This window comes from Mauremys mutica, chromosome 7 (genome assembly GCF_020497125.1).
Source record: "Mauremys mutica isolate MM-2020 ecotype Southern chromosome 7, ASM2049712v1, whole genome shotgun sequence".
NCBI lineage: Eukaryota > Metazoa > Chordata > Testudines > Geoemydidae > Mauremys > Mauremys mutica.
Window position 1 is genome coordinate 85,649,557 of NC_059078.1, and position 13,096 is coordinate 85,662,652.

The 13,096-nt window shown below is 38.4% G+C and overlaps 1 protein-coding gene across 4 annotated transcripts in view; it reads left to right on the forward strand.

Annotated features, from left to right (window-relative positions):
* Positions 1–13,096, forward strand: part of STOX1 (storkhead box 1) — a 31,499-nt gene that overhangs the window by 13,679 nt on the left and 4,724 nt on the right. For all 4 annotated transcript variants that reach the window (XM_045022595.1, XM_045022598.1, XM_045022596.1 and 1 more), the window contains exon 2: positions 9,091–9,243. In XM_045022595.1, coding sequence (XP_044878530.1) covers positions 9,091–9,243 — 153 coding nt within the window. The remainder of the gene's footprint in view (positions 1–9,090; positions 9,244–13,096) is intronic.

The window sequence follows — 13,096 nt, forward strand, 5'->3', positions numbered from 1 at the left end:
CTAGAATAGAGAAATGGTACATACAGACCAGTCAAACTGATTGTGCTGTCATCGGGCTGTGGGATTTGATATATTTAATTTGTTTGAATAATCTGTCACTGAACTGGAGTTTTACCATTATTGATGTAACAGCTGCTCAGACTCTACAGTACATAAAAGTACTTACAATTAAAGAGAAGATAATTCTCAGACCAGAACTCTAACCCGAGTTCATAACGTAGGTCTCTTTGCCCAGTTCACATTTTTACTCTGACGGCCCCTTACTACATTGTATGTGATGGTTAATTTGGAAATATTTAACCTGGCAAAACCACTAAATAAAGCTCAAGGTAAAAATAGAAAATATGTCAGACTGCTGGTGAGTGAGTGGCCTTATTAAAATAATTTTGCCAGCTATTTTGGTCTGAGGGAGCTGTGGTGGTTCTGTGGGTTATATAATTCACCAGCTAAAAATTTACAGAGGAGATGAACTGTGACAACTACCAAGAAGCTGGAAGTCAGTACCTTAATCTGGATAAACATGTCAGATGGTTTTTAAAGAGAGATTTTTCTATATCTTTTTTTCAAGAACAATCATGTTAGAAGAATGTTTACCATCTGTATGATCAAGACAGAGAACACCTAGGGATGATTTGCACCAAACCCTCAATAATTTTCATAGAACTTGTCATGGGGAAACTGTCTGAATACTGTGTGCTGTTATTTAATGTAGGTGATGCAATGCTTTCTTAGATTTAGAGTATTACTAATGCAAGAGCAAAGCTTAATAACAGCCAAGATTCAGAAAATTATTCAGCAGTGATGAAAGTCTGTTGAAATATTTTGAAGTAGGTAATGATGAATAAAATAGAATTTATTTTATTCTAATTTGGCTTCTCGTATATTGATCTATTACTTGGAGTATAGATTACAATGCATGTAGAGTATGTAGTTAGCTGTAAGCATCAGGCAGGGCTGGCTCCAGGGGTTTTGCCGCCCCAAGCAGGCGCCCCCCCGCCCCCCCCCCCAAAAGTCGCGATCTGTGGCAATTCAGCGGGAGGTCCTTCGCTCCGAGCGGGAGTGAGGGACCCTCCGCCGAATACTTGAAAGTGCCGCCCCACTCCAGAGTGGCTGCCCCAAGCACCTGCTTGATAAGCTGGTGCCTGGAGCCAGCCCTGGCATCAGGACATGTATCAGACTCCGGAGCAGAAGGTTAGGGAAAAAGGCATATGAAATTGAAATTGTTGTAATTCAACACGTTCACCCCCATTTTAAAATCATTACAACACCAAATAAAACCATGTTGCTAGTTTTGCTTTGCAAAGTTGTATTTCTTTTGCAATATCTGGTCTTTATCTGCAGCATTTGTATTCTAGGACTGGACTTCTCTTTCTCAGACTTACTTTTGCTATATTATGGCTCTTTGAGATGGACAAGCATATTGAAATGCCATTAAATCACAAAATTCTTCAGTTATTACCAGGAGAACATTGCAGTAAATTTAGCTGATCCTGCAGAACATTTGGTAGGTAGCACATTTACCGTGTAGTGTAGTTGATCTTTCTGATATACTACAAAGCTACCACTACATATACAAAAACTGGCCAATTCTGCTGAAGGTGTCACTTAAAACTGAGAGATTCTGCAGACCTGTAACTCTGTATCACAAGCTCTAATAGACTGTTGCAAAGATGTTTACTGAGTCCCCAAAAATTTAGTGGAGAACTTGTCACGCATTTTTCCATTTTACACACCGACCAACCAAACAGCAGGAAATGTTATGTCCTTCTGGCTAAAATAAGTAAACTGAAACTGCCTGCGGAATAGGAGAGAGAAGGTGGGTGAGGTCATATCTTTTAGCTTTGTAGTATATCAGAAAGATCAACTACACTACACGGTAAATGTGGTACCTACCAAATGTTCTGCAGGATCAGCTAAATTTACTGCAATGTTCTCCTGGTAATAACTAAAGAATTTTGTGATTTAATGGAATTTCAATATGCTTGTCCATCTCAAAGAGCCATAATATAGCAAAAGTAAGTCTGAGAAAGAGAAGTCCAGTCCTCGACAGCTTGTCTCTCACCAACTGAAGTTGGTCCAATAAATGATATAACCTCAACCATCTTGTCTCTCTAATATCCTGGGAGCAACATGGCTACAACTATACTGTGTACAGCTGTGGAATAGGAGATTAATAGGTTCTGATGCTAAGGAGGAAGAGACAAGAAAATCTCACCTAGGGTTTTACAGTCTAAACTAGGGGTTCTAAGTCTGTAGGTTGTGATGTCAAAATAATTTCCTCAATGAACTTTTGTGTGGTGGTTATGATGCTGCTTGTCATTCATGCTGTGGTCTTCCAGCAGTGCTTTCTAGCCAAAGACTAGAACTTTGAGTTTCAAAAATAGACTACTAGGTCCTCAGAGGCCCCATTAATGTTGGGTCCTACACCATGTGACCTGATGTGTTTTTAAACACCAAGGTTTACCTTAATTATCCTTTTTTAAACAGTTTGATTCTGTCCACATTGACTAGCTGTACTTTAAAACACTCTAGATTATGCAGTTTATAAAACACCAAGTGTTTAGAAGTTTAAACCCCTAGAGCATCTTTGTATTCAAATGTGGACCCATTGCCAGGTTCAGCAACAGGTAAATGAAGAGGTCACTTCTGTATGTTCCTGATCAGTGGTAAGATGCCAATTTAGAACTGTTTCCTTCCTGATGGGGTTTTTACTAGGTAGACTATGCTTCCTGGGCCCAAAAAGGGGAGCTGTCAACCCCTAGCCAAGCTGAGATTGGAGAGGGAGATAAATCAGTTACATTTGGGAAAAGGTGTGTATTGCCAGCAAAGCCTGGCAGGTTTTGTTGGACAGAGTAGCCAATATGAGAGGTGGTACATGAGCCCATTATGTCACTGCAGGGCCAAAAACCCCTTCGGCCAAAGCTGGTAAAGGCTCAGTTGTTGAATCACAGTGTAGATGAGATGAAAATTTTAATCCTTATGTTGGCTAAAGCTCTCTGGGCAAATCTGGATACTAGCCTCTTTAAGAACTCAAATCTACATCTGCATTTGATTGTGGCTCACTAGTCACCCACAAAGAGGAGCTTATTGGAAAACTTATCCCATAAACTTTGCAGCACAAATGCCAATTCTATAATTACTCCAGTTTAATGCTGTGAAGGTGATGTCTTGGTGGAAATAGTTAATACTTATATACCCAGTGAAAGAAGAGTGATATTTATCTACATCCAAAAAAAAGGTGAAATAGTTGGAAATAATTCTAACCCTTAGATTCTCTACTGTATATTAGATATTTTAAAGGAGCTAGAACCTAGATTATCTATTATCACTAAACAACCTTGGTAGTCAATTTACTGGGAAAGATAAATCTTCTTATATTGAAAGTGACAGCATTGTCCCTTCTCTTTTCCTCCACCTGGATCCCTTGTACACTCTTCCTGATGCTTTCTATTAAGAACGTTAGACCCTTACTGTCACATGCTTTTATTTTTATATAAATATAATTTTCTGTAAATGAGAAAACAGATGTGACCCAAATTAGGTCTTTACCATTGTGTTTGTCAAAAAGGTTTGAGGTTTAGCTCCTTTGCTGAGGTATGCAGAGCTTGTGGAATTAGAAGCAGAATTCTTCATGCTATTTTGCATGTTAATTATCTTGTCAGCTGTTGTAGGTGGAACACAGAACCTTGAGCCTCTGTCTTAGTAGGTAAACACGCAAACAAAAAAAAGCTTCATTTTCTTTTATAATGTCCTTATCAGTCTTTGGAAGTCTATCAAGTGTTCTGTTAAAGATTTAGGCACTTGAAACCAGCTTTGTGATAATTTTTAAAGTATTTAATTGTTGCCCATTGCCATATGTGGTCCTTAGAACACTCATGCTCTGAAAGCCAGAAATGTGTTTCAGCATGACATAGTTCTTCTCCTCTTTTTGCACTTTGACAGCCATGCCATACAAATCGATTTGTATTTCTCATATCACTTGCGTTTCTCTTTTGGAGCCTGATCCAAGCCCATTGGAAAGACTGCAGTTGATTTCCTTGATCATGCCCTTTAGATGCTGTATTGATATCTTGCTTCATTTTCACCATGTGTATCTATGCATTCCAGATGTTTGTAATGAAACTAAGCAGGCTGAGGTTGCTATTATGCGCTAACATTAGAGTAAGAATTCCATGGTAACTGACTACATGCGTTAGAAGGTAACTCTAAGGACTAGGTTTTCCAAAAGTTCTCAGCACCTGCAGTTGGCACCAGCCTTTCAGGAACTGCTGATGCTGAGAACTTCTGAAAAATCTGGCCCTAAAAGTATAGCACTAGGTCACTGGTTTTAAAATTTTTACATAACAGATTAACCTAAAAGGGGCTATTGTTTTGAATATTGTGTCACAATTTGCGAATATTTATTCTTGTAGTCAGTAGTTGAAATATAATGTTTATATTTAATATGCAATCATCTGTTTTAGCACAGATTAGTAAATATGTCCCCAGAAGTCAGTCAGATGTGCTGAATTGCCACTTCAACAAGAAGTTTTTTAACTTTTAGGTATTGTGTACACATATAATTTCAGTGCTAAAATGCTGAAATTTATTTGTATTTTTTGTTCTTGAAGCTCATACGCTCAAAGTTCTTTGTATGCAAATTGATCTTTTTTTCCACCAGTAATCAGGAATACGAATTCTTTAATGCAGCAGTACATAAAAGAGCTACTTATACAAGACTAAACTATTACTGTTTGTATCAACAAAAACTTGGACATTTCTTAAACTGGGTATGGCACATATGGTTTTTTTATATGACAAATATACTTAAGCACATTCATTGAATAATTAAATTTATCATTACAACTACTCTCACGTGATGCTCGTCCTGTCTCTGAAATAGATAGAACTTCTATACTTAAATACATCTTTTAAAAATCTTTCAAATCAGTGATTTTTTTGTTACATTTTGCACAACTTTCTATGTTCATTCTTCACCAACATTTTTTTCCTCTTAAAAAGTTTCCTAATACTTTTACCTGTAAATATCGTTACTCCTTGATTGTGCATAAAGGCATGTCTCTTTGCAGACATGTTACATTACAGTATACAGTGTTTCTCGGTCTGCAGGCCACTTGCAGCCCAGTCAGCACACAGCAGTGGCTCATGTGAATCCTTGGGGCCATACAGTTATAGTGTGTGTGTGTGTATATAATATGGATGCGGACCACATAACACACAGAGAAGTGCATGTGCGGCCCACAAGGGTAAATAGTTTGAGAACCACATGTCTACATAAAGGCACAAAACTTGCATGTTAATGGAGTTGTGCCTGTTTATGCTAGGGCTAAATTTAGTCCTTTATATAAAGATCCAGCAAACAGAGAACATTGACAGTAGTAGGGTTATCATGCAAATGTTTATGGGATTCATGGAATGTTTAGCATGGTCAGTTTGTTTAACTCTGCATGGTTACTTTTGACTAAGGATAATTGAAATGTTGATCTTGCATTTCACTTGGCTTACAACGTCAATTTTGTGTCATATAACAAATATCAATATATTCAGAAATGTGGATAACTTAGTTGTGTGTTTTGGTTCTCTTCAGAATGAATTACTTGTTCTCCTAATACACCAGGTTTTTGAAATCTAAGGGCTAAATTGAGCTCTGGTGTAAGTAGATACAACTTCATTAACTTCACTGGAATTATGCTGGGTTACACCAGAACTAAAAGTGGACATAACTATTTCTTTTTTAATGCCTAAACAGGCAGAAAAGCTCCCACTTGTTATGTACTATTAAAACCCCAGTAAACCTCCCAAGTTACAGAGATGGAACAAAAAATCCTTTTACATTGGTCAAGAGTATCTGGAGGCTTTTCTGTTCACTGAGTACTGTTATCTAAGGCTTGTATTACAGATGACTTTCCCACATGGTGAGTTAGTACATACTCCAGAAAGGTACTCTCAGGTTTCATGTATCCAGGTAATTAGCTGAGTTTGAGTAGACTGGTAAAACCACTTGAAGGTCAATACAAGACTTTCTGGCAGACTGCCTAGTTTGGAGTCAGTAAACATGCTTATGTCAAAGTGTTAATCTGTGCAACATGTTTCAGAGTGGTAGCCATGTTAATCTGTATCAGCAAGAACAATGAGGGGTCCTTGTGGCACCTTAGAGACTAACAAATTTATTTGGGCATAAGCTTTCGTGGGCTAAAACCCACTTCATCAGATGCATGGAGTGAAAAATACAATAAGCAGCGTATATTACAGCACATGAAAAGATTAGAGTTGCCGTACCAAGTGTTAGGGGGTGGGGTCAGTTTAATGAGAAGTAGATCAGTATTTTTATATTGTTATCCATGATCTCCTCCATGCTTGCTTTAAAAGTATTTTATTTTTCTTCATATTTTAAATAATGTTTTTATTTCAGTGATAGAGGAGCACTATAATCTACAGTGAATTAAAATGTGTGTGTTTTCTGGTAGTATCAATCCGTGAATTGCATTATAAATGTGCTAAAAATTCTGCTGCTGTTTCAAGCAGTTTGAATATGTAAATTTACATCAGAGTGGGGTGTTCTCTCCTGGGCGTATGTGGATTGAAACAGTAATGCACATGAAAATAGTAACCAGAAGGCAATCAGCACATTACATGTTTTGCTATGTTGCCTGCCTCTTGTATGGCAACCTGATTGTTCATGGAAAAAATTGTAAACAGACAAAAGCAAAACAGAAAACTCCAAGATAGAAATGAGTTGCAAAAAGAATGTTGTAACCGGAGGGCTCACCTACCTTAAAGAACTGAAATGGTCAGCTATTCTAAAAGGCTGTTGTTGAAGGTTTATTTTCCTTTCCTACACAAAGAAGGCTTGCAATGATTTATGCACCTGCAAGTAGTATCTTAGCAACATCACTGAGGAAATAATGCTCAGTTTTTTCTAAACACTTTTTGTTGAACATAATCATAAGTTGTAAAATAAAGGTCCAGAGCAATTTAATAGAAGTTCTTCAAAGTGCTGCTCCTTATTCCATTTATGTAAGAGATATATTCAATGCTGAGTGTTTTTCTGGCTACAGTATGATAAGGGTCAGATTACATAGTCATCCAACTATCTCTCCGGTTTAGTTAAATTAAACCTGAATTATTGCTTAACCTGATCTACACAAACTTAGAATGTAAAGTCACACTTCTTCTTCTATAAAAGAAAATTAACCTCTTTGGCTCTGGAATCATCTCTCTATCTCATGAAGTACCCAATGGGGATTTGCTGTTACGTTATGCATGCCTTAGCAGTTGATGGTACTATGGGGTGTATATGCACTATACAGAAATACCAGTGGATGACAGAAAAGAATAATTTATCTAATCAAAACCATACAGTTTTACTCGGGGAAATAATGTGCTGTTAATCTTACCATGTGTGCAAACCCCTGCTGTATAGTCTTGTGGCTACTTGTCACAGTGATGTAAGTATAGGATAGTCTGTGTTTGTTTAGGGATTGATTGCGGTGGTAGTTGTTGTTTATAGGCTTTTATATCCCACTTATCACTATAGTATCAGAACTCCTGACAAATGTTAATGTGTTTGGCCTTATCCCTGTCAGGGAAGGGGGAAAGGATTATCATCCCCAGTTTATGATAGGGAAACTGAGGCTAACTGGTTTGACTTGACCAATGTAGAACCATGAATAGGACCCAAATCTCCTGGTTCACAGCCCAAGGTCTTGCCTATAAGATAATCGTTCCTTGGGCTGCAATCTTGTAAATACTGATGCACATGCTTGACGCACATATGAGTAGTGCCATTTACTTCAACCCTAAAGCAGTTTAATTAATTGGGACTACTCAGGTGTGAAGCATGTACATAAGTGTTTGCAGGACTAGGGCCTAAACCTCCATGTAGGTGCTTAGTTGGGCTGTACAAAATGGCAAAAGAAAATCCCTTTTGTGGCTTTTAATGCCATTTTACTGAATGCTATGATGTCCTCTGACTTATTTCCAGAATTTTGAGAGCCCAGAAAATTTTAACGTGGAATCATGACTGTAAAGCTCTTTGGGTCATGGAATATCTTGTAAAGGGCTGAGTAATTTGATGATGCTATATATATGTTTTGTGCTGATGATAAATAATATATAAAGAGAAATAAAACCAGAAAGGTTAAGTGCCTTTTCTGAACAGGGACTGTGATCCACTTGATAGGGATGGGCCTGAGAGTCTGGATACCTGGGTCTTGACCCAGACTTCCTGTGTGACCTTGGACATGTCACTTTGCCTCCCTGAGCCTCCATATTCTGTTTGTAAAATGGGGGATAATATTTACCTACACTATAGGGTGTGTTTTGAGGAATAGCGTAAATTATACAATGCTGTATAAGTACAAAATTATTGTTGCAACCGGACGGTGGCAGAGATAACAGGACTGAGAAGTTTTCTGACTCCCTGTTTTACGCTCAGTCAACTAGATAATCCTGTTTCTTGGGCTTTGTCTACACATGGGAAACTTACCAATATTTTTCTACCAGTTCTAGCAGTGGTTCAGATGAACTGGTCTTAAAATTTGTGAGAGCAAAGGTGTTATCTTTTGGTATGTCTCTTTTCTCTTCCATCCCAGTTTTGTGAAAACTTTGATATACAACTCACCTATTCAGAGAAGTTGCTGGGTGTTTTGCTTTTTGCATAGCTCTTCAGAGAAACATAGATTCTACATTTTAGTGTATGTAAGCTGTCATTCAAGAAAGCCAGAAGTAGTCAAACATCTTTTTCTCTATTTTTAACTCCCTTCTTAACTCAAATTATACAAAACTTTACATTGAATTAAATACACCTATGGTAAATCTCATTTTACTTAAAAACCTTTTTTCTCTAGTTGCAAACATCAGTGCATTACCATCAGCTTGCCAGGAGTCCTATTTTTATTCCTTGAAAAATATTCTTGTTAGTTGATAAAAGAGTATGGAAGGGGAGAGTGGAGGATGAGGGGGGGTAACTCTGAGACAACACAGAAGTATAAAGGGGAGGTAGTGGCAGCTTAAGTGGCTATCACATAAATAATAGTAAACTAAACAATATCCCAAATAAGCAACTTTCTTTCTTTTTTTACATTTTAGGTGATGTATCTCCAATTCACATGAATCCTATTTCTCAATCCCAGTTTGTTCCTTTGGCAGAAATTCTTTGCTGTGCTATAGCTGATATGAATGCAGCTCATGTTATTGTTACCCAGGAAACATTAATGGATCAGTTGGTGAAACATTATCCAGGTAATATGTTGCTAATTTTTCCCTTCAGAAGCTAATAGATTGTAATTTGTATATTGCTGACAGTGCGTGTAAGCATTCATTAACAATTTGTCTGAAGTTGGCAAAATGGAAGAATATAAATGAACAGGTAATCACACAGTAACTTATACATCCACCTGCACTATCTTTGTAAATCTGTGTACAGTTTGGTAAAATATATTTTATTTTTGTATAGAATTCTTCCTACAAAGTATCACTTTACATTGAGAAATAGAAAGAACATAAGAATGCTATGAAAGTATATCTGTGGCTGTATGCTAAGGAGGGAGAGCACATGAAATTGAAAGAGGTACTAAAAGAGGCCAAAAGGTAGAGGTGTATGAAAGTGTGGGGCTCCTAACTGGAGAGCCTAAAGCTTTTAGTCACCCTCTTGAATGGATGGAAACGTGATATTTGACTTATGGATGGGGTGTGGAATTGGCAAAGAAGAATCCATGTTAAGGGTCTGTGGCCACAGATAAGATTGGCCTCAACTTCAGGTTTGGTGGCCAAATATTTCTTTGCCCCAAAAGGGAAATTCTAAATTCATCACTCACTCTAAGACCTGGTCTACACTGGAGGGTGGCGATCTAAGTTACGCAACTTCAGCTACATGAATAACGTAGCTGAAGTCAGCGTACTTGGATCTACTCACCACGGTGTCTTCACTGCGGTGAGTCGACTGCTGACGCTCCCCAACTCTGCCTGCGCCTCTTGCTCTGGTGGAGTACCGGAGTCGACGGGAGAGTACTCGGGGATCGATTTATCGCATTCAGACTAGACATGATAAATTGACCCCTCCTGGATTGATTGCTGCCCGCCGATTCGGCGGGTAGTATAAACATACTTTTTATCCTGCAATGCTCATTTAGGGTATGCCTAACAAGAGAGCAGCAATTTCCCCTGAGCTCCCAGGGTCAGGAGCACCTAATTACAATTTATTTTTTTTAAAGCCCCATTTTTTTAAAGCCCCAGGTGTTGGGCTTCTCCTGAGACCTTTTCCACTCAGTTCCCCAAGAGTTCAGTCTGAATCCAGTCTCGTCACTCAGGTTCCTTTTTTTGGCATACAGCAAAGCTACGCTGAGTTGATCAGACTCAAGCATAGGAAGTGGGTGCAGGGTGTACCATACATCCAAAGTTACACAGAAAACCTCTTCCTCTATATACAGTTACACATTACATTGCATTTATTATACATTGTATCACCCATTTTGGGATTGTCTTGGTCATTTTGCAGAATTAATCCCTGTACAGCATGTTCTCTCCACCTGCTGCCCATGTTCGACTTTATTCTTTACCTTATCCTTACACTCCTGACTTTTGTTGTCCCATGGTTATCTTGTTCTCAGTAAATGGTTCCCTGGGTGTTCCCCCTCTTCTATTAGCTAGTTCAAACATTTTGTCTTTTATCTTACTGACCCATTTACTTATGTTAGCCTAAATATTCCATTTTCAGCCTGCTGATATAGTTACTTCCCCAATCCTGTCTTCCAAAGCCTTGCCTACACTACAGGGGAAAGTCAATCTAAGCTACGCAATTTTGGTTACGTGAATTTCGTAACTCAAATCGATGTAGCTTGGACCTACTTACTGCGGGGTCCACACTACGTGACATCGACAGGAGACACTCTCCCATCAACTCCCCTTACACATCTCAATCCGGGGGAGTACAGGAGTGGATGGGAGAGCGATCTGCGGTCGATTTAGCAGGTCTTCGCTAGACCCGCTAAATTGACCACCGATGTATGGATCACCACGTGTTGATCCCCTGGTAAATGTAGACAAGCCCCAAGAAAGGAGGCCTACCCCATGTTTAATTACTCATGTCCAGCCAGGTCTACATCTGGTACTCCATGAAAGTTGTTTGGTCTGATACTTGTCATCTCTCCTGACCCTTAGTGCTCCTCTAGTCCTGCTTAGCGTACAGACTACTGTGGTAAGCAGGTATCCATCCTGCTTGTAATGCAAAAATTAGAGGTTTATAACTATAGGCTTTTAGTGTATCACCACAGATTGGGCTAGAGTCCTGCCAAGAACTTGAAATAATTTTAAATTGCATCACAACAGCCCCAGATATGACCTTAGCTCAGATGGAAATGACACTCTAAATCAGGGGTCGGCAACCTTTCAGAAGTGGTGTGTCAGGTCTTCATTTATTCACTCTAATCTAAGGTTTAGCGTGCCAGTAATACATTTTAATGTTTTTAGAAGGCCTCTTTCTATACGTCTGTAATATATAACTAAACTATTGTTGTATGTAAAGTAAATAAGGTTTTTAAAATGTTTAAGAAGCTTCAATTAAAATTAAATTAAAATGCAGAGCCCCCTAGACCGGTGGCCAGGACCCGGGCAGTGTGAGTGCCACTGAAAATCAGCTCGCATGCTGCCTTCGGCATGCGTGCCATAGGTTGCCTACCCCTGTTCTAAATACTTGTAATAAATGAAGGGATATCTCACTCTGAAGACTGCCATAGATGGTACCGTTTTACTAGAAACTGTCAATTACACTAAATAGGACTGCAGTGGCATGGAATTTATGAAAAACCTAGGACAGCCCCCCAGTTTTCGGTAGATTGTCAGGGATTGTGACTCATGATTGAAAAACATTGATAGAAATGGTAATCAGCAAGGTAAATCCCAGCGGCAGTTGAAAACTTGGGTTTATTCGTATTTGATGAATTGAAGAAGAGAATTGCTATATCGGATTTAGTTGGGCATCCTATCTCCAACAATAGCCAGTACTACATTCGTCAGAGGAAGATGAAACAGTTCCTATAATGTACCACTGTGTAATAACATGTCCATAGGGAACTCTTCGTAATTGCTGTCAATTGTTGGGTGACTGCACAGTTTGTATCTCTTATAAATATTTTATCCTATTTAATGTAATGAGAATATCCTCAGTTACCTATACAAATGTTTAATCCTTTAAAAACAACAGCAACAAAATGTGCTAAATTCTGTAGGTAGGATCTAAAATCCCAATACAATACTGATTTCTATGAGCATAGCTTGAGGGGTCAAATGTTGCGGTTCCTAACACTTTAAAAGTTCCACATCATCAGTGCCCCCCCATGTGTTCCTACTAAATACTGGAACAAATTCAGCCGAGGTGTGGCTGGCCCCTTTCCTTCCTCCTTTTCAAAAGTTGGCTTATCTCATTACTCAGGAGTTGGGGTTGATGCAAGGGGCAGATAACAGGTCATCTTCATCTGTTAGTGGTGAATTCAAAAGACTCACTAGTGTATCTTTTTCACTGCCCTCTATTGGAGAGAATTCATAATTGCTGTCCTTTACTGGATGGCCTATAAATAAGCCCCTTCATTTTCAGTTTAAACCAGTTTTTACCAAAAAAAATTCCCAGGTTTTACAAAAGGTATTATTCATTTTTTTCTGATTTTCACCTTACTTTTGTATCATTCAAATATATAAAAAATAACTTGTTTTATTAGGAAAATACAGTACATTGCATGAGATATATCTATTACGATAATACATTAGTCTATGTGTACATGCAAAGCTGCCTGTTAAAGTAAGGCTACGTATTAGTTTACAAGATACACACAATAAACAAACAGGCATGCACGCAAACTCTAAAGAGTATGAGCATCTGAACATACTGATGAATCTAATGCCCACCACAAGAAGATTTCTGCTAGTTCTAAGCATAAACTCTATTTACTAAGCACCAGGTACTGAGTTCTGTTCATAATTCTGCATCTGTGAAGTTTAGCTCACAGTCTTGACATCTCGGTCCTGTATGCTGCTATAGGGTTTTGTTTAGGGTATTTTTTTGCTGTTTGACAACTGACTGTTTTTGTTTGTTTGTTTTTTT